The 26,761-nt window shown below is 33.8% G+C and overlaps 2 protein-coding genes across 2 annotated transcripts in view; one reads left to right on the forward strand and one right to left on the reverse strand.

Moving 5' to 3' along the window:
* LOC124362702 overlaps nt 1–26,761 on the forward strand; it is a 295,398-nt gene that overhangs the window by 238,607 nt on the left and 30,030 nt on the right. The gene's annotated exons all lie outside the window — the stretch shown is intronic.
* Nucleotides 13,584–25,874, reverse strand: LOC124362694 (membrane-bound alkaline phosphatase). The gene is made up of 7 exons (XM_046817408.1): nt 25,642–25,874; nt 24,446–24,705; nt 16,721–16,838; nt 16,124–16,325; nt 15,752–15,969; nt 15,395–15,626; nt 13,584–14,004 (listed from the first exon to the last, which is right to left on the reverse strand). Exons 1-7 carry the CDS (start codon nt 25,753–25,755, stop codon nt 13,790–13,792), a joined length of 1,359 nt encoding a protein of 452 aa, XP_046673364.1. The 5' UTR covers nt 25,756–25,874; the 3' UTR covers nt 13,584–13,789.

The raw sequence follows: 26,761 nt of genomic DNA on the forward strand, positions 1-26,761 counted from the left end.
TCCTTTATACATACTGTGGTAGGTAAACGGTAGCACATGTCGATCTAATTGTAAACTTGAATCGGTTGTGGACAGACAATATTGAGATCAGGCTTGAATAAATATTGAGAGTTCTAGTTAACTGATTCAATACACATCTGTAACCAGTGTAAAAGAAACATTTCGCTACCTAGTAAAGGAGTTAACATTGATATCCACTCCACTATTTCCATACCCCATATTTAATTTATATATCTACCGAATGTGCCCAACGTTTATAAAGAATGACTGCAGAGTGGAGTGTATACAATCATTTCAGTAACGCTTCTGAAGACGTTTTTAAGATAAGGTATAGAATATTATTATTGTTTTATTTATTAAATGGATATCTCACCTTTTATATTAGTTGCAATGCAGTTTAAGTGACACATAGCAGGATATAAATGTTTTTATGTGTCCTCGCGACGTGACGGTATACATTTAACTATAAAAAATTCTGTAGAGGGCGTCAACATTTACTTTAGATCCATTTTATAGCCTACACACAGTTATAATTTCCTTGTTATTTGTGGACACAAACAGAAGTTTTAGCAAACATAAAAAAGGATTTTTTGAGTGTTACTTTGTACGTAGATACTTTCGAACTTTATATACCTCGTAGGTATATAAAGTATTTACACTATTTTCTGCTGTATTTAGATACTAATGACTTCAGGATGATAAGAATATCAATATATTATTTTAAATACTTTATTAATAATTATTATGGATTACAAGTAAGTGCAATGTGGCCGTAGTTGAAGACTATGCTGTAAAACGTGATGTGGATGCAGGTCACCTTAATGGATAGGACCGACAAGGCTAGAAAGATTGGCTGTAATTACTTGCCCCCCGGTCTAGGGACACAATACTATATAACACATTTAGGAGGATAGCAAATGTGTTCCATGTCACTGTCATTGTTGTCGTCAACGAGCTTTTCATTCAATTCTAGAATAAATCATTATAGTAAGTACCATGCACATTTATAGATAGTAAACGGTGTTATTAGATAATTGTAGAGGCAAATTATTTCCCTCTACTTTTCAAAACTGACGCTAAAGGAGGGGTACTTAAAAAAAGCTATTAAGTATTAGCGTATCCTGTTAATATAAAGCCGCCTAATTAGTATTTTCAAGAACAAATTCTAATGATTGGTGTGTGCTATGTTGTATTGTGCAGTTTTACTAAACCTAACATTAGGTCCATGCTATGCCATAATAATATTCTGTTGCATACCATATAGTATGCTTTAAGATGGTAAAATACCACAAGATTAGCTAAACATCGCAATTAGGTCTTATATTCTGAGTTGAAAGGTTTGAGCTATAAAACAAACGTCATTGTAAACCAAAATGCTTTTGATTAAACTTACCATCACTCACATCTCTTCCCGTTCGTGGGGAAAATGGGGGTATAGAACCTCTGTACATATCTTCAACCACAACATTTTCTTCTTGCGATGAGGGTGCAACCCCTAGAAAAAATATTGTGAGACTCGCTGTGACCAACACACACCACATCTTGGCCTTACTGCAACATGAACAGGTGTATAAGAAATATGACAGGAATATATGTGTGTGGTAAATATGTGAGCCAATAGAGAGTTATAACTGCAAAATGATTGGGAAACTCAAACTAATCAACACGTTCCCATATTAAAAGGTTGATTCGTTTAATGAGAGTTTATTTCTATATATTCTGACATGAGATTTTATAGCACAACGGTGTAAAATAAGATGCCATTAAGTGTGAAAGAAAAGGTAAAAGTAACAGGTGATAGTGAGACTCATTTTCTGTCTGCTCTATAAACAAGCAGAAGTGTTTCTAGGGAGACGCTTTAATGTTAATTTGTATTTTACCATTAGCTTTAAAAAGTCATCTTTTGTTTTAGCAAATTTTGGAGTACATAGATATATAAAAATTTCATATAAAAAGATTAATTAAGATTCAATGCAACACTTCAAAGTATACCTTTTTAAGGGTGTGCGTTATAGGAGTCTTGTTGTTTTTGGGTTGCAGTTACGGAATAATGTTTTGTGTATTCATAGCATATCTAATTTTATTTTTTTCTTTAACTCACTGTGAAAATGCCAAATCAAAATGCAAAATGAGTTCGCCATATTCGAGTACTTTAAGTTAAAGCCTTCGGAGCTTTTTTCGTGAAGTTTGGTTTTATAACAGTAAGAAAATGGGAGTATTTATAATATAATAGCCACAATAAATTCGTTGCTGGAATACGTGTTAGAAATTAACTTTGTCTTTGCTATCTGCATCACTACTTATCAAGCTCTGTTCTGAAACTTAAATTGTTTGTAATTATGTAATCTAATATTTCTGTCTCTTTTAGTGTCAGTTAAATTTAAGCTATTAACCGTAAATATTACGGTTTTTCCTGAAATTAAAAAGCATTTCAGTTAAATATTAAGATTTTTCTTCTTATAAAACAACCTCGGGAAAAACCCACTCTAACACATATTTGAAACTGTTTGTTAGTAATATAGTAGGAGTTTGGTTATTAGAAGCTCTGTGATTAAGGAAACTAGAATAAAGAGCAAATGGTAATAGCTGAGACTTACCTTAAGATTGAAACCAGATAAATTATTGTACAGTTCGACTCTTACGATATTTATACGATCTCTACATAATAGGCGTTTTCAAGCAAAAATCTACTGATACGTGACAAACATTTTTGGGATAATTAATTTTTTATTACAGAGCACATTTCCTTTTATGTTTCATTTATTGTTCTTATTCCAATTTAGCGTTTATGTTATCACAATAAACCATTAAAATTGAAACAAGTTTCTATATAACTTTGACGTTTAATAGTCTGTAACTACGTACAATTTTGTACGCAGTAATAAGTGTATTGATAAAATTTTAACTATCAGCTACACTAAATGTACTGTAACAATACAATTTTATATTCTATATTTTATAAAGATATAATAAAGATATATATATTATTATTATATCATTTTTATTAAATCTGTTTTTTAAATGAATAGCCGTGAAATGTGTTTTATTGTGAAGATTAAGTGAACAAAGGTATTTACTAGCACTACGAAGTTTACTAGTCCACAAAATTTACTATATAAAATAAGTATAGAATAACAATTTATTTCACTACTAGAATTTGAAAAAGATGCAGTTAATATCAGGTGTATTAACAATCATTTTTATTAACACATTTGTTACTAAATACTTCTATTGTTACGACTTCTCTAAACCTACATAGAGGGTTATCACCACATAATTCCGCTAGTCTGTACCATATTGCTTAGTAAGCAGCACCTTTACATCATTAACCCTAACCCCTCAGGCAAAAAACATATGTGTTTGATAACAGCCAAGGTATTTTATAAATAAATCACGTCCTATATCACGCGTTAAACAGTTTCATCTTGTAAGACGATATTGTAGCTATTTTGAGGGGTATTTTTACGTTTTATTATAATCCGTGATTATTTACTGATTTGGAAATACCATGTTTTCAAAGTTTTCAAACAATAAATTTGTTATATTTTCCAGTAAAATACTTCTCATTCTGAAAGCTTCACCGCAGTAGAATGGTTGGTAAATATTTCAAAATACTATTCCGTTAAAACAATACTAGTTATCTTGTGCACAGTTTTTTATGTGATGAAACACTAGGTCAGGGGGTAGGTAATAATACACAGTTACTTAAAAAACAAACTAAACTGTTTAGATGTGTTGTCATGTCCTAACTATTTCTGCGCCATCAGCAGCATTATTGAAATTTTATTTTGCCCGCCACTACCATCTGAAACTTGCCTTACCGTTTGTACCTCTTCAGGGAGATGTGTAAACTACTTTTTAGCCAATAGTAGAGTAGATTTGAAAAGAACCTTTTTACATTCAAATTCAGATATCATATAGGAAAACACATTTTCTTTAGTAAGTTTAGATTTTAAAGTTCCGTATACGATAGTAAAATTATAAATATAAATCTGCCGGGAGTAGTAGGTAGTTGGTCCAAAAGTGGCATGTTTTTTCTGGCAATCAATACTAAATGTTGCTACTCCTAAGTAGTCACCTTTAAAAATATTAAAAAAAATCGTTTAGCTCTTAATTTATGAGCATAGAAGTCAGCCATTATTTTGTATTGTCTCCATCCTTGTCAACTTGTCTAATTCCTTAACGTAGTCGAAGACATTTTCAACATACATCGGTAGCAGCGGTTCCAAAACCAATGATATAGTTCGTATTCAAAACATAACGTTTGTCAAGGGTAACTGTACAGTTTTACAATGTCAACAGGCTGTTGATGTTTGACTAAGTCTTAAGATATACTCTTAAGGTAGAAGACAACCTGCAGTAATTTCGTTTATTGTACTTAAGAGATTCAATTAATTTTTGAACTTTCAGTCAATGACCAGCTTTTAAATGAGATACTCCGTCTCGTCCCCTTTTTTAATTAGTGTGGTTACCTACTTAATAAAATAGAAATGCAATGAATGTTGGAACTTTGGAAGTTGATTTAGACGTGTAATTTATGTTGCAATTGTGACTAATAACAAAATAAGCAGGTTAACTTCGTGATATACTGTTTCCATGAAAGAGCAAACATAGTTATAAAAAAACCCCGTTATCTACTATTCACTGTTTATACAGAATAAATACCAAGCTATATGTCTTGCCATTGGATGCTTGTATCTATTTTGAATACTTTAGGGTTTATTTATAATCATAAGGGCAGTTTAATTACAGAATACTAGCGTAGTAACACTGGTTTAGAACGATAAAAGAAATATATTTGTTCAACTTACCCATGTCCTAATATGATGCCATTTGACCCACAACGTGCGTCATTTACCGAAGGTATTTGCAACAAATAAATAAATAGATTAGAAGGTAATCTACACCCTTAAACGTTGAAATGGTCTTGCAACAAAGACTAAATCTGTATTTAAAATGATAGGTAGAAATATCTATTTAATGCAAAAACAAAAGCATTTATTGCAGATAAACCGTGCAATAGTTTAATTCCTATTGTAATTTAATATACAAAATAATCCAATATAACATGATAGTTACAATGTATTAAAAGTTAAAAATAAATAATTTTGGTATGTACATGTAAAAATGTTGGTGCTATCTCGGAGTAGATTTTGGTATCCGCATTTAGCGGTAAACACGATTAAATCTTTATTATTTTTACCTTAGTCGAAAAGAAAATACAAATATAAAAATGTTTGAAAAGGAGCAATCGATATATCGTTCCCTTTCATTGACACATATTACACACTATGATTGAGTTGGGATGGTTGGACTCTTTATAGTGCTGCATAATTGCTAATAAACTTGTTTAAATGTGTCAATTCACCCGACATACTTTGATAACACAACTATCCCTTAAGAAATGCTGATTACCCTACATTCAGCAATAATACTCACCGTAACTCGTTTGGATTATGCCATATTATCTTAAATAACGAGGACTTCTAACTTATAATATTATACTTTTCAGACAGACTATACCTTATTAACAGTTTTGATAAACTTGATTTATATCATCATCAACGTAAATTAAAAATTGCTGTGGGCTAATAAATTACCGTTTAAGTATATTATTAATGATCAACTAAACCATGTATGGCAGTTTTTTTTATACAATGTAAAATATTCATTCTTCTTGAAAACCTAGCACTAGTAACCTGTGTTCAACCTTAAAAAGCTGAAATACTATGTATTTAATGTTTCACTTTATGAATCATATTTATAATATCAAATAAATATATGATCTTAATATATATATTGTGTGAGAGATCCGGGTTCGACTCCCGGCGGAGCAAGTACTTTTTGTTACTCAATGTTTATTGAAATTAAATAAGGGTATTGCCATTTATACAATATTTAATGTATATATATATATATATATATATATATATATATATATATATATATATATGTGCGTGCGTGTGTGTGCGTGCGTGCGTGCGTGCGTGCGTGCGTGCGTGCGTGCGTGCGTGTGTGCGTGCGTGCGTGCGTGTGTGCGTGTGTGCGTGTGTGCGTGTGTGCGTGTGTGTGTGTGTGTGTGTGTGTGTGTGTGTGCGTGTGCGTGCGTGCGTGCGTGTGTGTGTGTGTGTGTGTGTGTGTGTGTGTGTGTGTGTGTGTGTGTGTGTGTGTGTGTGTGTGTGTGTGTGTGTGTGTGTGTGTGTGTGTGTGTGTGTGTGTGTGTGTGTGTGTGTGTGTGTGTGTGTGTGTGTGTGTGTGTGTGTGTGTGTGTGTGTGTGTGTGTGTGTGTGTGTGTGTGTGTGTGTGTGTGTGTGTGTGTGTGTGTGTGTGTGTGTGTGTGTGTGTGTGTGTGTGGTAGTGCTAAAATTCAAACCTTGGAATATAAGAAAATATGTACTGTAAATGCGGCTAAAATACATTGGGAAAACATTTTATCAGTGGTTTCCTTCTCGTATTGAAACTATATCATTCCAATTATATTTCTTAATAGAATAAATCCGTGTGAAACCATTTAGTGGATGTTTAACTTTACGAAGAAATTGCTTGTATTATATATATTCAAATTTACTTGTATAATATAATAGTTATACAACATTGAATTGGTATTGTTCATTTTTGTTTATGAATTAATACCTTTATAATTAGTGAATAATTTATATCATGGTGCGAAATAGTCTAGTGATTTGTTTTCTTAATTAATATTCAATGTAAACAAACAACATAATATATACAAATATCTGTATAATATATTTGTGTGTGTATACATATATATATATATATATATATATATATATATATATATATATATATATATATATATATATATATATATATATATATATAAAACTATACAGGCTGGGTCAGAGATATGGTAAAATATTTCAAGACGTGATTTTAGAGATAAAAATAAGAAAAAAAAATGTTATATAAAGGTAGGTCCGGAAACCCTCCATTACTGAGTAATGGCTGGCGAAAGATTTTGCTTTGTTTTCAGTTCATTTGGTGAAATTAACTAATTCTGAAAGGTTTTGTTCTTACTTTTTAACTCTAATAAGATGGATTTATACGGAAAATCACCTGAAAATCAAATAAAACCACTCTAGAGGTTGTAGTGTGAACAATTCTTGAGAAAAAGTTTGAAATTTGCCAAAAATCTAAGAACAAAAATACCGTCTTAAATGTTTGATATTGAATAACATTGTTAAATGACCAATAAACAAATTGTTTTTCCTAATACAGATTGTAGAGAATTTAATTCTGAAAACAACTATGATAAGCAAAGTTAACCAAATGTATAAAAGATTTATGAAATTGACTCCTCACGTATTACACTATACATCAATGTTTTGCTTTTTTATAATAAGGAATGAGTATATGATTGGTAACAATTAATCGTAATAATTAATCGTTTAAACAACAACTGTTTAAACATTTTTAAATAATAAATAATCAGCTGGGAATTTTTTTATTGGATGGCATATGTGAACTTATTGTTGAACAAAACAACAAACTGTAAAGATACTATGTGCTTGTGTTAAGTATTTTAACCAGTTATTTCCATCCATTTTATTAGTTATTTTGTGTTGTGTGTTTCATTTATTAAAAATGGAAGGTAATATTCATGTGTATTCAAACTCTGAATTAGCAGACATGCATTTTAATGTATGGTTTGGGACGCTGCAATAGTACTTCAGCAAGACGTCTGAATCAAGAGAACTTTCCTAACCGCAGGTGTCCAAGCACAAGAGTTTTGCCACTATTCATCAACGCCTATCTGAAACAGGTTCTTTGAAGTCTTCGGAGCATAGTAATGCAGGCATCGCCAGATCATGTAGGACTGTTGAATTAGAATAGTTGGTTCTTAATGAAATTTCTGATTATCCTGAAAAGAGTACTTAGAGAATTGTCACTACAGTTTAATGTCAGCCAATCTAGTATTCGGAGAATACTACACAAGTACCCGTTACACCCATACCAGTTCCAGCATGTCCAAACTCTTTTGCCACAAGACTACGCTCCTCATGTTGTTTTTTTCATGGTTTCTGTTAAAATGTGCTGATCCAAACTTTTTAAATACAATTTTGTTTACCAATGAGGCTCACTTTACAAGAACAGCTATCATTAACTTCCATAACAACCACATTTGGGCAAACAGAAATCCTCATGTAATCAAACCTAATCGCCGACAACATCAGTTTTCAGTAAATGTTTGGGCTGGAATCTTAGCAGATCATTTAGTCGTATTCGTGCTTCCTCCCAGGCTTAATGGCGTGGTGTACTTGAACTGTTTAAGAGACGAGCTACCTAACCTGCTTTATGATGTACCTCAGCATTTGCGCCAAAACATGTGGTTTGTGCATGACGGGGCACCAGCGCACTACTCAACTGGCTGTTTGTGGAAACCTAAATGAGAGTTTCACAAATCAATCGATAGGCCGAGGTGGACCAGTTTCATGGCCAGCAAGATCACCGGACTTAAATCCTTTGGACTTTTACCTTTGTGAACATTTAAAAACATTAGTTTACTCTTCCCCAATAGATACCATTGAAGAACTCCGATTAAAAATTTCTAATTGAATAGAAACCATTAAGCAGACACCTGGAGTTTTTGAACGGGTCCGAAACTTGATGAGAAGACGCCTGAACGCGTGCATTTTGAACAATGAAGGTCATTTAGAGCATCATTTTTAATCTTCCGGTGAGACTTAAAGCAATTGTAGAAACCCAGCGGTTTCACGATGTTCTCACTTCTTTTGACTTAGTCTGGTCCGTGAACACACCAACTCGAGTGACTGCTAGGTCGAGTACGGCCAACGAAAACGTCATCACAAACTTTCCGGGCGTCTCTGTTACTGTTCTCGACGCGGCCATCTCTGACCATTTCGCACAGGAGACTGTAATTAAACAATTAAATCCTAAATACGAACCCTCTTCAGCAAAATTTAAAAGAAATCTAAAACTGAAAACATTAAAATTCTCAACAGATTCCTCCAAAGAGAATCTTGTTCATTTGTGGATGCTTTTGAACACGTAGAGGAAGCATTCACTGCGTTAAATTACAGCCTTAATTATTACCTAAATATTACTTGTCCATATAGAATAATAAAGGAGCGATTCCATAGGAAGAGTAATAACTGGATTACTCAGGATATTCTCTACTTGAGAGAAAGGATCAAATTTTACCATTCAATCTATTTAAAATCAAATAACGAAAACTTCAAAAATGTTTATAGATCGTTGAAACAAAATTATCGTATGGAAATAAAAGCCGCTAAAGCACAAGATGTTGAACAAAAATTAGAGAACGCAGAAAGTTTTTCAAAAAGTGCGTGGGAAGTAATAAAAAGCGTTACATCACAAACAAAATACTCAAAATAATCAAATCCAAAACTAAAATTTGACGGTAAATTAACAGACGACCCATTTCTAGTGGCTAACGAATTTAATATTTTTTTTCGACTGTGGCTGTACCAAGCACATATTTCAGTTGTGACAATCTTGTAGAAAATGTAGTAGTGAGACCGGTCTCTTCCATGGTTCTGTTTCCTGTGGGGGAGGTGGAGATGGCAGTCGTCTTGAGAGACCTCAAGCCGAAGAAGTCCAGCGACATCAACGGAATGTCCGTGTGGCTGAGCAAGCGTTGCTTCAAGCACATTTTGACACCACTTACTAAATTGATAAATCTGTCCTTCGCCCAAGGCGTTTTCCTTTCAGCTTTGAAGACAGCAAGAGTGGTTCCGATCTTTAAAAAGGATGATCCTTGCATCGCAAGTAATTCCGTCCTGTTTCCATTCTTCCTGTCATGAGCAAAATTTTCGAAAAGGTTTTCATTAGAAGGCTTGAAGGTTTTCTTGAACAGTTTGAAATTCTTAACCCTGAGCAGTACGGATTCAGGAAAAACAAATCGACGATTGATGCTGTAACAAAACTCATTGACTGTGTTGTTGATGGCTTGGAGAGGCGAGAACAAGTGCTCAGCATATGTCTCGACCTTTCAAAGACCTTTGACTGTGTGCATCATGGGACACTGTTGCATCAGTTATGGACATGTGGTGTTCGAGGTCAGCCGCATAAATGGCTTTCGTCATACCTCAGTGGCAGAGAGCAGTGTGTGCAGATCGCGAACATCCTGTCAGGCAAAGTAAAAATGCAGTACGGTGTTCCCCAGGGTTCAATTTTGGGGCCCATACTTTTTCTAATTTACGTCAACAGATTGAATTAATCAATTCAAAATGGAGAGATGATTCAATATGCGGACGATACGACTCTCTGCATCAGATCAAGTACGAAACAAGATCTTGAGATCAAAGCCTTTATTGAAGTAAACGCATGCATCGAGCACTTTCCAAATATAAATCTAAAAACTAACTATGCCAAAACTAACGTAATAAAATTTTGTCTCCGTCAACAAGAAGACGAATACAGACCAATTGCGATGGTGGATGAAGCTATCTTAGATGAAGCCGAATCCACCAAGTTTCTGGGGATGTACCTGGAGCGATCACATTGACAGAGTTTGCTCAAAGGTTGCCTCAGGCCCTTATGTCTTACACAATCTAGCAAAATTCTGCTCGTTTGATGTACTGAAAACTGCCTACTTTGGCATAGTACATCCACATTTGACCTACGGTTTGAGACTATGGGGCAGCTGTTCTAAATACAAATGTGACAGTATTTAGAACACAAAAGAAAGCTGTTCGAATAATTTCGAAATTAAAACCCAGAGAGTCGTGTAAAACTGCCTTCAGGGAGCTTGGATTTCTAACCTTACCCAGCCTCTATATTCTCGACGTTACCCTGTACTGCCGATTCAAATGTGAACTGGTTCAGGGCAGGGACGTCCATCAGTACGAGACCAGAGGCAGGAACAATTTCAGAACTGAACAGCATAGAACGGCTATGTTCGAACACTTACCATCTCAAATGGGTGTCAAGTTAATCAATAAGCTCACTGGAGATCTCAAACGAATTAATGAACCCAAACAATTCAAATCTTGATTAAGACACTTTTTGTTGTCAAAGGCATTTTACTCCATTGATGAGTTTACGATGGGCCGCTGGGATGAAAATTAGCATTTTATTATTATTACTTTATTTATCCTTTTCTGATATCCAAAACATGCAAAATACAATATATTGTTAGGTTCACACATGAGTATGTGGAATTAACTGTGCCTATGATAAGATAGGTTTTAGTTTATAGATTTTATAATTCAATATGTTGAAATGATGTTTGCAATGCAATTTTGTTAATTGTTGTACTGCAATAAAGAATTATTATTATTATTATTCTATTATTATTACAGATGTTTATTGTATTTAAAAATACAATTTTGAATTTTATGTTTCTTTTCCATTACCTGTTACCAATCAGATACTCATTCCTTATTATACTCGTACAACAGCAAAAGATTGCTGTGCAGTGTAATTCGTGAGGAGTCAATTACATAACATTTTTTTACACATTTAGTTAAATTTGCTTATTATGGTTGTTTTCAGAATTAAATTCTTTACAATCTGTATTAGGAAAAACAATTTGTTTAATGGTCATTTAACAATTTTATTCGATATCAAACATTTAAGACGGTATTTTTGTTATTAGATTTTTGGCAAATTTCATACTTTTTCTCAATAACTGTTCACACTACAACCTCTAGAGTGGTTTTATTTTATTTTTCAGGTGATTTTGCGTATAAATCCATCTTATTTGAGTTAAAAAGTAAGAACAAAACCTTTCAGAATCACTTAATTTCACAAGGTGAACTAGGAAAACAAAGCAACATCTTTCGCCAGCCATTACTCAGTGATGGAGAGTTTCCGGACCTACTCTTATGTATATTTTTTTATTATTTTTAGCTCTAAAATCACGTCTTAAAATATGTTGCCATATTTCTGACTCACTCTGTATATTTAAAAAATCTAATATACCATGGAAGGAGTACGTCACAAGTAAGTGGAAGTAATGGCATACTCAGCTCTGATAACTCCGTGGTAGCCATCCGCCTAGAAGGTAATCGTCTCTGTTCCAGGATTAAACACTGCACAATTTTGGTGTTTCTTAGGTGTTTCTATTGATTTATATTTGCTTTTCTATTGAATATAGAATTCAGCTTTTTTTGGAAAACAGTGTTTTACACCAATAGTCAATATTTATTTTTTTAATGTATAAGTATATAAAATCTAAATTGGACATATTTCGAATAATAATGGATACAAATTGATTGATAAATACAAATTATTTATTGAATAAATATTGTAATGTATATGTATGCATATTTTAAATAGAGAAAGTTTATGCTAGAGCTATCATTTTGAATTTACTAGGAACACGCTTTTGAGATGCCTGCATATTATTTCTTTATACTCACAAATATTTTATCATTGATATTTGTATGTAGCTAACATTTAGAGTGGTAAAGTGAGTACACATAATGAAGAACCTGATAGCCTCCCTTATATTAATAAAAAATATTCTTGAAATATTTTAATCATTGCGAAGTATAATAAATCTGAAATATCAACAATAATATTCTTTTGATTAAAATATCAAATTAGGTATTGAAAGCATGTTCTGTTACTATGTATAGAGGAAATTTTCATATAATGAAAATAAATACTGTCTATGAATAGAAGTTGTGTAATTTACAGTTAACGGTTAAAACACGATTGTAAAGACAAAAGCGTATAGTGATATTGAAATGAAAATTACTTAAACAATTGTTTCGTCTGTTGCATTTGTCATGCTGAAAACAGTATTGGCTATGCTTGCACTTTTTTAGTGTTTTGTTTGTTTGTTATCTTAAATAAAAAATTATAGAAATCGCACGGGGTCATTAAATGACCTTTGCCTTGCGGGGTGACAGGATATTCTGGATGATTAATGAGAGGGAGTGGCCATATCCTGTCAACATCCATGACGAAGGAAATCGGGCATTTACCTCAGTAATGTATCCTTGGAAAGAGGGAAATCCAGTTAAAAACTAGACGTTCCAGGCAAATTAGCTGAATTGCGACACATCTTATTCCCTAATGTCAAGGGTAGCAACTGTCCTTGGGGAGGACCACCTACTCCCACAGTAATCTGTCACAGTAGACTAGACCTATCGAACTACCATTGCTCCCCAGAATTTCGACATTTGGGGTTCGTGATGTGGCGCTCCTGGACACCCATAAGGTTGCCCAGATTTAAATAACTGGTTTTTTCCACATTTATAAACAATGTAGTTCAATGGGAAGGTACAAACAAGCCTGAAATAAACCCTTCTTTGGAAAGTGCACAATAAATGAAAAACATTTTAAACGAATATTAAAAATGTCAAAAATTACAGAATTGCTGTAGAATCCTAGGATCCTCTCTTTGCGTTTAGTCCTAAAAGGACCACTGGGTTTCTTCCAGCGTAACATGGTATTTAGACTATGTAAGGTAGATAAAACCAACCGAAATTCAAATATAACACCTTCAAACTAATGCAGTGAGTTAATTTAAGCTTCAGTAGAAAAGTGACTAAAATGACTTCACCCTGATAAGCGTTTAAACAATGAAAACTGGATAGTTAAAAAAGGATAAAGATCAAGAATACACATAAAATATAAGATTATAGTATTCTAAAAAAATACCATACATTTACAATAATACATAGATGCGAACGGTTTAATTGCTAATATCAGTAAAGTTTCTTAAGTAAAACAGTTTCTACGTGACAGTTTAAACTGATTTTTTGGTTAGTCACAGCATAAAAAGAAATATAATTTAAATATGGATGAAAGTATAATATTGTAACAGTTATTATTACGATCCTCTTTTGTGCTGATTTTTTGCGTCAAGGATCTCAACGGCAGGTCCAAATCCAGCCGCATAGCTCATTACGTAAGGAATGAGGGTTTGCTCATAGTTCCCGACCAGGAGATGAGCCCAAGGACCTTTAGCGAATACAGCGACGTCCTGTCCATCATGGGTCTCAGTCTTTAGGAGATTGATTGTTTGGAAGGTGTAGTGCGGATCGTCTGAAACAAAAAGTCAGGTGTAACAAAATAAATAATGTATCGTTTGTCTGTCTTGTATTTCTTTGTGATTCATGACTACCTCTGTCAGGCCGGATACAATAATAATAACTTTGTTTAAATAAATCTAAACACGTTAATAAAAAATATAATAAATACACTATGATAATGATTACTAAAATATATAGAAACTAATAATTAATTTTGGTAGCTTCGTGTAAAATTACCGATCTATTTATGGAAGTGGAAGAAGCAAAACGACAAACAATGCATCACTTATCTCTTACAAACGCGGATTTGTATAGAAGAACCAATGCTATAATCAGTTTGTCCACGGACATAGATGATCCAATGCACAAACAGATTTCTTAAAAATGACCCTTACCGCCTTTATATCACTTCAGAACAGAAAGAACCGTAACCGCCAAAAGATCGCTTTTAATTAGTACTGGATTTACAAGACTGATATCTTCCTGAGTACTATGCACTTTATTGTCAGACGGTTTTTAGTAGTGTATTATGCAAGTTTCTAGGCGGTAAACAGAATCAGCTGTTACTTCAGCTTCAAATTTTCAAGTCGAATATTGTGACATAAAAAACCAATTTAAATTATCGTTAAAACGTTCACGACGATTTGTACCCTATCAGATAGAAGCGATCTTTTAAAACTGCCGTCGTTTACTCGATCGTAAAGCTCGTCGTGCGCACTATGGGCACACGTTTCTAAATAAGAGAACAAATTAAAATTCTTATAAAAAAAAAACCATATAACAATATTTTCTCCTTACCATAAATTTTGAAGAAATTACAGTACACACAATCTCGTAGTTTAGTACACGTTTTGTCAAGAATCTCAAATACCTAAAATAATATATATTATATAATATGGAATCCCGATTAAGCTCTTCCCTAGACTTTCATTTCCCTGAAACAATATTACTGAAAAGAGTAACGCATTAAAAGGTTAATCTATTCGTCACAACTTTTTTGAAATGCGAGTTAATAAATATTTTGAATTAAAAAATTCTCTTATAACTTTTAGATGTACAGTATACAATGATTTTGGTGTAGGTACTGAATAAAACTCATAAAATATGAGTTAAAGCATTTTGAGACGTCCCGAAATTAAAATTTCGTATTCTCTTCATCGTAGGAAGAATAATGTGAAATCTTTTCCCATATAACATCTAAGATACAGGTACCTGTATCACATATGGCAAACTACACCAACAATAATTACTTCTCACCGGAACACAAATTTCATATTTGCACTAAAATTGAGGCTGCTGATGTCTTAAGTTTGATGGAATTACGTGTTTACTTTATCATTGTATATCTGAATCCGTCCATTGAGCCATATGTACTGAATGGTACCTATGGTTATTTCATATACCTCTTTTATCATTGATAATATTGTGCTGCCCATATCCATCTTCCTTGAAACGTGGGGTATTAGGTCCGTTCGAATATGACAAAGTAGAGTATGAAAGTTTGTCTTCGGTGCCTTGAACGTAGGTAAAAATATCTCCACCTCTTCTCGGGTAACCGTTTATGTTCAGTGTATGTGCGTGGTCTGCCGTCACCACAATGAGCGTGTCGTCTTCATTTGTCATTTTGACAGCCGTCTGCAACATAGTAAACATGGCAAGTTAAGGTTCTTTGGACGAAGGATAACAAAATGAAGGTCTTATTCAAGATTTAGAACAAGTTATTTTACTTTCTATTGAAATCACCACTAAAATATAAATACCTCGACAGCTTTATGCAGCTCCACAGTCTCATCTAGTGCTAAGTGAGCCTTGTTCTCGTGGTGAGCGATGTCTATCCTACCGCCCTCTATAAACAGCACAAAACCCTTGGCTTCCTTTTGCATCATCTTAATTGCCAACTCCGTCATTTCAGCAAGTGTCGGTTGCTCCTTTTCATTTGCAAGCTTATGGTAATCCAAATGATCAGATTGGAATAGTCCTGTTAAAAAAATTATTCTGTTTATGAATACTATGAATAGATAAATGTGGTTAAAAATTAAAAGTACTGATTAACAAACCTCTTTGTTCTCAAAATCCCATTAACTTTTCAGAGCGTAATAAATATTCTAGCGAGCGCTTAATATACATCGTACCAAGAACATAGTCGGTGTTGTTTACATCCAGCCCCAGCAGTTGATCTCTGTTGGTGATGTAAGACGCTGACTTTTTCATGTTTTCTTTAGATTTTTTCCACTTCTCGATCAAGTTTTTGCCGTCACCTCTGGAACCTGTCATAGTGGGGTCATTTTGTTCTGTGATGGGAAGAAATGCTTCCCGACCACCTCCCAAGATTACCTAAACAGGTGGTAAATATCTAAATGCAATGCGTAGACTCCATAAAGAATATAAATAGTAAACGAGAAAGGTAGTGTCTCGACCAAATTGTGTGATTTATTCCCTTTCACGAGAGTTTGCTTGGATGAAATATATCAGAGTTTATCCAGTCTTAATAGTAAAAATATGGGTATTTTTATTAGTCCAGTAGGGCTGCATTTATATAAGATCTTAAGGGTCAGTATAACATTTCCACCTCCGAAATGCATGGTTCTTAAATTATTTTATCACCTACATTTTTACGTCAAATTATCGAATCAACAATTTCCATTTACTGTTTTTATTTGGTATATTTCGTTTTACACGTAATCCTGGTGATAAATTTAAAAACTTATTAAATTTTTGGTTAAAATTACCTTAAATTCTGTGCCAGGACTATTTTCTATCAACTGCGAAGCTATATCCATCACTCCCGTAGCATTAAACCCTCTTGGATCTTTTTCATTTTTAATATCCAAGTCTGTCTGCCACTTCCTGGAAAACAAAATGCTCTGTTTAGAAAATATCGTGGTGGCTGTAAGTCCACTTTACACTTAACTTAAGATTTGAAGATGGATATCCTAATATTAACATAAATAAACAGTAAAATGAGCCTTTTCTGATTTTATGCAATACTAGATTTACCGAGATAGTCTTTAATTTTATATAGGCCTATCTTAATATTGAACTTATCGTCAAAAAATGTCTTGAAAAATATCTTAACAACCTAAAGACGTTAAAGACATGTATTACACTTAAAGTAGATTTTATTTCCATAATATATAGTATTTGGATATGATAATAAAAATATCTCTGGAAATATAATTTGTATAAGAACTGTTCTCCTTTAAAATTTGTAAAATTACACAACCGGTTCGTCATTTTTCTATAAAGCCCATTATAAATTTCTTTTCTACATCTATTAGTCTTCTTAAACATCCACATAATTTGTTTATTAATTTGAATGCTACACTAAGGTTAAGTCCTAGTTAGATTGCACACCTCAAGCTTTACTATCCAGTGACAGAATAATAAACACAAACCATAATAAGAATTCCGAAATTGCTAAGTTTATATTTATTAAACGCATATACTTTTCAATAAGTTAACAAAAATAATGAAAAATTAAGTAATAATAAATGGAAATGGTACATAAATGTCTGCCTCCAAACTAAAAGAACACAAGAAAATCTATATATATATATATATATATATATATATATATATATATATATATATATATATTGTAAACTAGTTTGTTTTTTATTCAATTAGGACAAGAAGCTGAGGCAAGTTCTCTTCACAACAAGTACTATGCACAGAGGGATTTTTGATATTCCATACAAAATCTACATCAGGATGAATAGTGGCTCCTATCACAATCATGTCTTCTTTTAAGAAAGGGAGGTTATTTCATGTCAGCCTTTAAGTCAAATCTGACTGCTGATTGTAGATGCAGACGGGGGATAGTGCTTCCTCAAAACACTAGACTACACACACACACACACACTACACTGCACTTTGGGTGCTTCGGTGGGGGGGAGGGGGTGGTTAGGATTGCAAAATTCTTTGAAACTAAAAAACCTCATTTACCACACTAGTTACCCTCCACAGTTAACTAGACTTGCCTAAAACTTCTACTAACGGTATGTATGCAGTATTCATGGAGGGGGATGAATCTCCTAACTTACTCCTCCCACCGGTCTCTCCGGCAACAAAAAACTGTATTATACCAGCTGTTGATCACAGGACTACAGCGTACGGTGGTTACACTTACAGACTGTTCCGTACCGACCCAACCTTGGTTCGTGAAGGCTATGGGAATATGAATATAACCTAAAAGTTAAACTTGCAGTGCATTAGCACGAGTAACTTAAACAATTCAAAATAAAAAAGTGATTGTTTTCAATCGTAAATAAAGCAGCTAGTAAGGTATTTATTTAATCCTACCCTGAAACCTGATTGTACTTTCTTTAAGTGTTTGTGTATCCTTGTGTTGGTGTTCATATGTTTTAACAACTAACCGGTCTTTAACAACGTGATCCGTTTCTAATCTCATACTCTCAGATTTATAGTAGAATTGCTCCTACAAATTGTGAATTTTTAACAGATTAATTTTACCTCAATTTTTTATTACCTCAATGTTTGAAAACACCTTTGAAGTCAATGTAAGTTACTAACTGTATATATTCCTAACACATCTCATTAATTAGTTATTGCAACTATGAACCCGTATCATTCTCTATTCTGAGGGTCAAGCCCAGCAGTAATACTGCCGGGTGATTTTATACCCGGCAAGTCCACATTCCAGAGACATTATTTAAGTACATGGGCTACCATGTTAAAGTCCGATCATCCAACAAGGTTTAATTACCGGAGGAGCTTCAAAAGGACGTTGGCATATTGAGTTATGTTATGTTTATCATATCATTTGTATTATTATTATTTAAGAAATAAAACCTGCCAATTTGTGCCAAGTTGTGTGTTAAAGTTTTGTAGCCTAATAATCCACTGAGGATATATAAAAGTTTTCCACATAATCAAGTAAACCAGGTGAAACTGGCAAACAGATTACTAAAATTCAAAAATGTAACAGTTTTGTGATACCTTATTGAGCAGCCGTCATATCAATGCACATCCTGACACCCGTACACCCAGGTACCATTTTAATGCAATACCATGTTTATCCCTCAAACTTCCTATTCATACCTTTAACTAAAACTAAGCCTATCTAATCAAATACAATATTGTATGAGGCCTATATTAACTAAAATATAAACTACCTATAGTTACAAAGATAAAGATAAGATATAAAGACTAAAAAGTACCGGCCCCAAATTACTTCCCTGTGGAACAACTTGATTGTAAATTTGATTTTCAATAACTGTTTTCTTTATTTTTACTCTAAATAACCTGTTATTGAGGTAAGACCTAAACCAGGCCAGTGGAGGTCCAGTAATACGCACCCCTTCAAGTACCTTACTCATTTTCCCGTGGTCAATAATATCGAATGCCTTACTTCAATGAAGAGGGCTAGAATGTAACACCCTTTATCTATTTGTTTATTAAAGTATTCACCAACAGACTTTAATATGTTTTCAATAATTTTCCCTTTCTGGAATGAAAATTGACTACCACTTAATACAGAGCATTCTACTAAGAACTTATTCAATGAAATGAAATGAAATGAAATATTTCTTTATTTGAGGCGAAATTAGGGTCTCATGGCCCTTTCTTACATTTAACCTCATATAGTAGGTATAACAAATATTCTTATTTTTTTAAATAATAATAAAATTAAATATTTTGCTGTAAACGTTTTAAATATGAATAACAAAAAGTACAACTTTATTGAAGAATATAAACTAAAAAATATACAATGATTAAAAAGGTATATAAACTTATTTTTAAACACATACTCAAACAAAAATAATAACATATACTTGTATGTAATGAATATTACAAACACACTACCCTCACACACACACTACTCATGCTAGTGCAACCGCAGCGAAAGAGACCTATGCCGACCCCGCCCCAACCATCCGCCCCAGATAGTGCTCCCTCAGTGACGCCACGAACCGAGGACGACTCTCTAAGGATGTTATGGTACGAGGAAGGGAATTCCACAGACGACATGCCGTTACTACAAAAGACTTGTCGTATACAGTAGTTCTGTGCAACGGCATGCGGAGCACAGACGAACCAGAGCGAGTTCTATCCTCACCAAACTTTGAGAGACAAATTGGAAATCGTTTAAGAAATAATTTGGAAAGCCAGAATTAAAAATTGAATGGACCAATGTTAAGATTTTTATTGATCTGAGGTCATTTAACTTCAAGATCTTTGAATTAATATAATAGGGCGTTATATGCTCATCCCTCCTGAGATCAAATGCATATCTCATACAATAATTTTGGGTTCTCTGGAGTTTTTCACCCAAAGCCACAGTCATGTCGTTCATCACACTATTACAGTAAGAAAAATGAGGCAGTATGAGTACTTTAACCAACAACAGTTTTATGTGAAGCGGCAAAAACCTCTGCAGTTTTTTCAGGGAATGTATTGATGCAAAAACTTTCTTACAAGTCTCTGTCACTGCATCAGTCCAGCTAAGAGTACAATTTATTGTCAGTCCTAAGTTCTTAACTTTATCGTAATAAGGTAGTACAGTTCCATTCACAGTAACGTTACGTATAGATGTAAAATCGATCAAAGATCGAGAGCGGTAATGAGAAATCACAATTAGTTTAGTTTTTTCGTGGTTTAGTTTAAGTCCATGTTTACTAGTCCAGTCGAGTACATTTTTTATATCAGAGTTGATCATGGTAATGCCATCATCGATTTGGTGTGTGTTAACGTGGACATATATCTGGAGGTCATCAGCATACATGTGGGACTTGCAGTGTACCAGTACCGTGCTCAAGTCATTAACGTACAACACAAACAAGAGAGGACCAAGAATGGAACCCTGAGGAACACCACACTCAACACTCAGCCAGTCGGATGTTATGTCACCTACCTATACACACTGCCTTCTGCCAGACAGATAAGACCTCAGCCATTTCAGGACATTTTCTGAAAAACCAATGATTCTCAATTTTGCCAATAGTAGTCTGTAGTTTACACAATCAAAAGCCTTTGAGAAATCAAAGAGTGTCAGTATTGTGCTTAGTTTTTGGTCCATTGTGAATCGTATATCGTCAGTGACTCTCAGAAAAGCAGTTTCAGTACTATGTCCTGGTCGAAATCCTGATTGTAAATCATTTAGAATGTTATTTCGTGTTAAGTAATCAGTAATCTGGCAGTGCACAATTTTTTCGAGGCTTTTGGATAGAGCAGGCAGAATACTAATGGGTCTGAAGTCTTGGCAAGATGTTGGAACTGAGGTCTTGTTCAAAGGGCGGACAATAGCAGACTTCCAAAGTGAAGGGAAAATACCTTGTCTCAGTGACATGTTGAAAATGTATGTGATTATTGGGAGAGTTGCAAAAAGAATGTTTTTTTATTAATTGGATTTTAATGCCGTCAGAACCTTCAGCATTACTGCCAATACGGCGAATGGCTTTCAAAACATCCGATTGTGTTACAGGTTTCAATGACTGAGCAACATAAATTTCAAATATCTTTTCCAGGCATGGGAGTAAAGTGATCGGTCTATAATTTTCACAGTGTCCTCTAGGACCTTTCTTGTAGATATGTCTCACAACAGACGTTTTAATCAGTGGGGAAAAAACCCCAGTCCTAAGCGACAAGTTTATATCTTTTACTAATGCAGGGATCATTCTTTAAAATGCTTTTTCAATGTCTTTAAATCTGACAGAGTCAATTCCACATCCTTTATTTATGTCACAGTTATATATGATTTTCTTTATAGAATCTTCAGTAGCATTTGATATGTAAAATCCATGTCTACTATTTCCATTTACTGCTATTTCATCTTTATTGTTGCAAGTATGTATCAGTTCTTACGCCCTATATTTAAATTGCTCAGCAAAGTTATTGGAGATCTGACTTGCCGAACCTGTCATAGACATCATTATTTGCTAATTTATAGATCTATTTTTGACACTCATCTATTTAATAGCCCTTAGGTTATTAGTCATCAATTCTTTCTCATTTCTAGCCTTCTTCTTATTCATTATGAAAGTCTTTTTCCTGTCATTTATTGCAGTTGAAAATTGGTTTACCAAATAATTAAAAGCAAGGTAGGTATTAGTCACTGGCATGTTCTTCCAATCCAAACTTGCTTAAGTTTATTTTCGTCAATTATTTCTCTTTGGATTTGATTTCGAACTGAGCGTTCGGTCGGAAGTAAACCATATCCCATCCTAACAGCTATAGGATAATGGTCAGAGATTTTTGTTTCTATTATACCACCCTGTATTTCATCTGAATTTTAATCTCTAACTTATATGTAATCAATGCAAGTTTAAGTTAATCTCCCGTCTCGACCCTCCCTCTAGTGTAATCCGAAACCATCGCTGTTAAACCTTCTGAAGACAGTAATGTTTTATATTCTTGGCTCATTAAAAATGAGTTCTTAATATCAATATTAGTATCGCCGATCAAAATCATATTTCCATGCAAAAATTTACTGTTTATTATATCCTCAACCTCCTTCAAGAATGATCGCGGATCACAGCCAGTGCTCTGAGACGGGGGTCTATATAAAGATAATAATAAAATTTGTGCACGACCTACAGGTTCAATTGGCTCAACCATGCCACATATACATTCCAATGATTTTGCATTTAAACTGAAAACTGTAAATATAACTTTTTAAATGTTGTAGTATAACACCAGGCCTCCACCATCCTTACCTATTCTACAATTACAAACCTTTAAAAAAACCATCAATATTGTAACCGGCCAAATCATGTTCAGAACAATTTATCTCTAAAAGTACAATTATATAAATTTTCTCAATTTTGCACAATATCTATAATATAAAAGTATCCCAGTTTTTTCTAAATAACCTAATTTAAATATATTACACTAATGCCTAACGACCTACTTACATTCGAGCAATGCATGAACCAACTATCAAAACATAAATAACTGTCAGAATGCAAGTCTATCTCATATTATATGTTTTTTTATTTATTTATAATTCAAAAAAAGAGTGATACATCTTAAAACAACCAATATCTATACTAGGATGAGATACAAATTCAATGAGATATATTGGTTTTAGATTAGTTAACCAATTTTGTTTATGTCATGTAATGTTTTTATTACAATAATGTTTCTATCTTCCTCATTTTTCTTCCATTTTTGAACCAAAAAACCTGTGATTGTGGATCCTTGATCTGGATTTAGCCTCCTTCAGAAGTTCCTTGAAAAAATAGGTCAGGTTTTCGTTGAAATAAATCTTCTGACCTGACGATTTATCGGACAACCGTGCCTTCTTGCCAGCTAGTAATCATGTGTCCCTAGCAGTACTGGTCATAAACTGGATCATTATAGCGGGCGGCTTGTCGTCACTCCTTCTTTTTAGTCTGTGCAGTTTATGGATTTGTTTTCGAGAACATAGGGAACATTTATTTAATCTGCCAGGTCTCTAACCAATTCTTCGGTCTTCTCATCTTCCAACTTTTCTCCATGGAACGGAACACCCTGTATCTCAAGGTTAACTCTTCTCCCATACTGGTCTAGGTCATTTAGGCGCTCAGTAAGAGATTTCACATTATCTTCACTCCTCACTAACCTCTTCTTAACCTCACTGATTTCTCTCTTAGTGACCCTATTTTCCTACCTTAGTGTTTTTATTTAATTTTGTCTGACATAAACTCTAGAGTCTTTTGCACATCATCGTCAGTTTTTTTTTCATTTTCAGGTAACTATAAATCTCAGCAGCTATGTTAACCGGGACGGAATCACTATAACCTTCCTCGGAAGTACTCGCAGGCTTATCCTTTCTTCTGCAAGTTGCGCAGGACCACTTAGATTGATCAGCCTTGCCCAAGCCCTTCCAAGACTGGCCCTGAATGCTACATTCGCCAAATTATAGCCTACCCGATGTAACCTACAAATGGCGAAGTCCCCATCACTTGAGCTCTTCTTTACATTTGCCACAATTATTGTTTCCATCGCTATTTTCCATTGCAGATCAAGTTTAATTTACAATTAGAGCGAATACACAGACAAATATCACTTTTTATATAACAAAAAGCACTAAAAAATGGAGACAAAGATAGCCCAGCCGAACCACACCAGTGCCACTTGGTTAATGTATGTGTGTGTGTGTGTGTGTGTGTGTGTGTGTGTGTGTGTGTGTGTGTGTGTGTGTGTGTGTGTGTGTGTGTGTGTGTGTGTGTGTGCGTGTGTGTGTGTTAAATGATGTTGTGATATGTATGGTGTTTTGTGTGGTATACGATGCTCTCTTATGTTTGATGTTGTGGTGTATGATATTGGTTACTGTATTACGTTGCATGATTTATAATATAGTGTGCTGCATGATGTTGAACTCTGCATGATATTTTGTTATGTATAACACTTTTTGCCGTACTATGTTGTATTCTGTGTGATAATAGCCATAAATACCTTGATAATGTTACTACAACATACAGTTAAAACTAGCTATTTAATAATGTTTATACCTGTATGCGGAATGGGCGTATGTGCCAGCAGGAGAGGCGTCTGTTATCCTACAAGTGGATACTATGCCGGTGCCCTTGCCCGCGTCTTGAGCCCACTTTAAGATGGAAGTGGTGTGGTACGATTCGTTCTTCATGTTTCGCCAGTCCATGTAGCCAACAGATGACGTAACTCCTACCGTGTAGATATTGCCTTTCACGCCCGTCAAATAGGCGGTCGCTGAACAAGCAGAGTCCGCAACTTGTGAGTCTGCGCAGTACGTCTGACACAACCAAGAACAATATTGATACATTTTGTTCTAGAATTCAACAGCTTACGCCCAGTTCTAAAGAGATTTGTGATCAGCCATACAATAATGTTTAACTATTAAAATTTTCTTGTTAATTAGAAGAGAAATTGGATATGGCTTTGGAGTAGAATGATGACTATAGTTAATAATTACTTAAATAATGTTATTATTTATTTTATCTATTATTTAATACAGTGTATTTAAACCAAATATTCTAAATCCCAGCATAAACAACCTCGGTTTCCAGTAGGATTTGTTCAGGGCTCTTAAAACATCTTGTTCAAGGACAAAATATTAAAAGAATTATGGGCTAATTAATGTAAAGCTTCATGAATATATTTAGGTTTATTTAGGTACGCTTACTTCCAATCTATATCTCCAATTTTTCGTTAGAGTGTACTTTGTCTATTACCATTTGTACCCACATACACATTCTTAAACCTTTTATACAAATAAGCTATTTATTAGTAGAATACATAATAGTTTAAATGAAAGTGATAACTGGTCAAGTTTTGTTTTCCCTAATATGATGCGAAATAAAAAAGCCTTTCTGAGCAGTATAACAGGTTTTATGGTGAAGAATATGTGCCTGTCCATACTATAGCTCAGATCATACAATTATCCTAGTTTAGAATTTATTACCCCTAATATACTTATTGTATCAGGTTATTAATGCACAAGTACTTAAAAAATGACCTTAAGTATCCTTATAACCCTAATTGTTTTGGTGTTCATAGTTAACGTGGCTTTTCTATGTAAGTCTTGAGTCCAAGATTATACTTACATATTTAATCTCTTGTACACATGTCATATACTCTAACTCTAAAGGGCGCAAATACAATTTAAGCTGTCTATGCTACATATTTTGTCAATTAACTATAAAAAATAAAAACGAAACTAAATAATTACCTTGGCCAATCCAGTGTAAGGAAACTTCTCGAAACTTAAGAACGTGTTTTCTCCCGCTTCTTTCTTGAGCTGCCCAAGATATATCCTTGCCGCGGCGAGGGTAGCAAGAGACATTCCGTCTCCCAAGAACAGTATAAGGTTTTTGGCCACTCCTTTCTTTTTTGTTATTGTCAACTTTTCTTGTAACACACCCACGCTCAATTCGCGCCAATATTTCGTGGCTGAAAGAAACCAAGTATATCACGTTCATTACGAATATGCTATATATTTATATAGGCTAAATGTAGGTATCATTATTAGTATTTAAATCCGCGTTCATAGATCTTTCATTGTAAATAATTAAGTTCTACATTACTTAAAAGATATTTTTCCATCACTTATTAACGTTCATTACGTTTATTGTCTATGAATATACGTGTTATAAAAATGTAATTCTCCTTTATAATCTTATAAGAACTACAGTTTCATATTAAATAAACTTTTTACGCCTTGCACTGTTATAGTTGTAAACATTTAAAATATAATTAACGAAATAATAATTCTTGAGAAAGAAATGAAATTACCTACCAACAAGAGCAAGAGCTTATTTATAAAGCATAATCACCTGATGGTTTGTTAATGAAAGTAATTGAAGACTTACTTTTTAGAGGAGATTTCAAAGTAAAGAGGCGAAAGTAACAATTAAGGATGTAAGTTTTCGGGGACCATTATGTTTTCGTTGGACACAGCTAACTCATTGTAGTCACTCGCTCTGCCACCAACTTGACTAAATATATCCCGCGCTGTACACCTGGAAACAATAATTTCCTCCAGCTTGTGGCCGGGTCTACTAGGTGAAATTCGGATTATACGGGCCAAACTAACCGATAAACATATAAGATAATAAAGATAAATCAGTGTTGTTTAAAGGGTTAAAGAGAATCAGTGTCATTTATCATTATTATTCCCCTTATGTCATATGTCAAGCTAAACTTTAATGCGTAAAAACTTAAAACCTTAGTGAGTTTTTTATCATTTCAGTCATACGAAAAATACCTTGATTAACGATTCACTTCGTTATTTAAGACACATTACATAATAAGCCGGGTAGTGATATTTTGCAGTGTAAATTAGCACTTAC

The sequence above is a fragment of the Homalodisca vitripennis genome, chromosome 1, assembly GCF_021130785.1.
Source record: "Homalodisca vitripennis isolate AUS2020 chromosome 1, UT_GWSS_2.1, whole genome shotgun sequence".
NCBI classification, from domain to species: domain Eukaryota; kingdom Metazoa; phylum Arthropoda; class Insecta; order Hemiptera; family Cicadellidae; genus Homalodisca; species Homalodisca vitripennis.

Excerpts from the sequence above, each read along its gene's own strand:
- LOC124362694 (XM_046817408.1), bottom strand. The coding sequence starts at position 25,755 with ATGTCTCTTGCTACCCTCGCCGCGGCAAGGATATATCTTGGGCAGCTC. Across the intron at positions 24,706-25,641 it reads CTTACACTGGATTGGCCAAG|ACGTACTGCGCAGACTCACA; the intron begins GTAATTATTTAG and ends TGGTTGTGTCAG. Across the intron at positions 15,627-15,751 it reads AGCTGCATAAAGCTGTCGAG|ACGGCTGTCAAAATGACAAA; the intron begins GTATTTATATTT and ends ACTATGTTGCAG.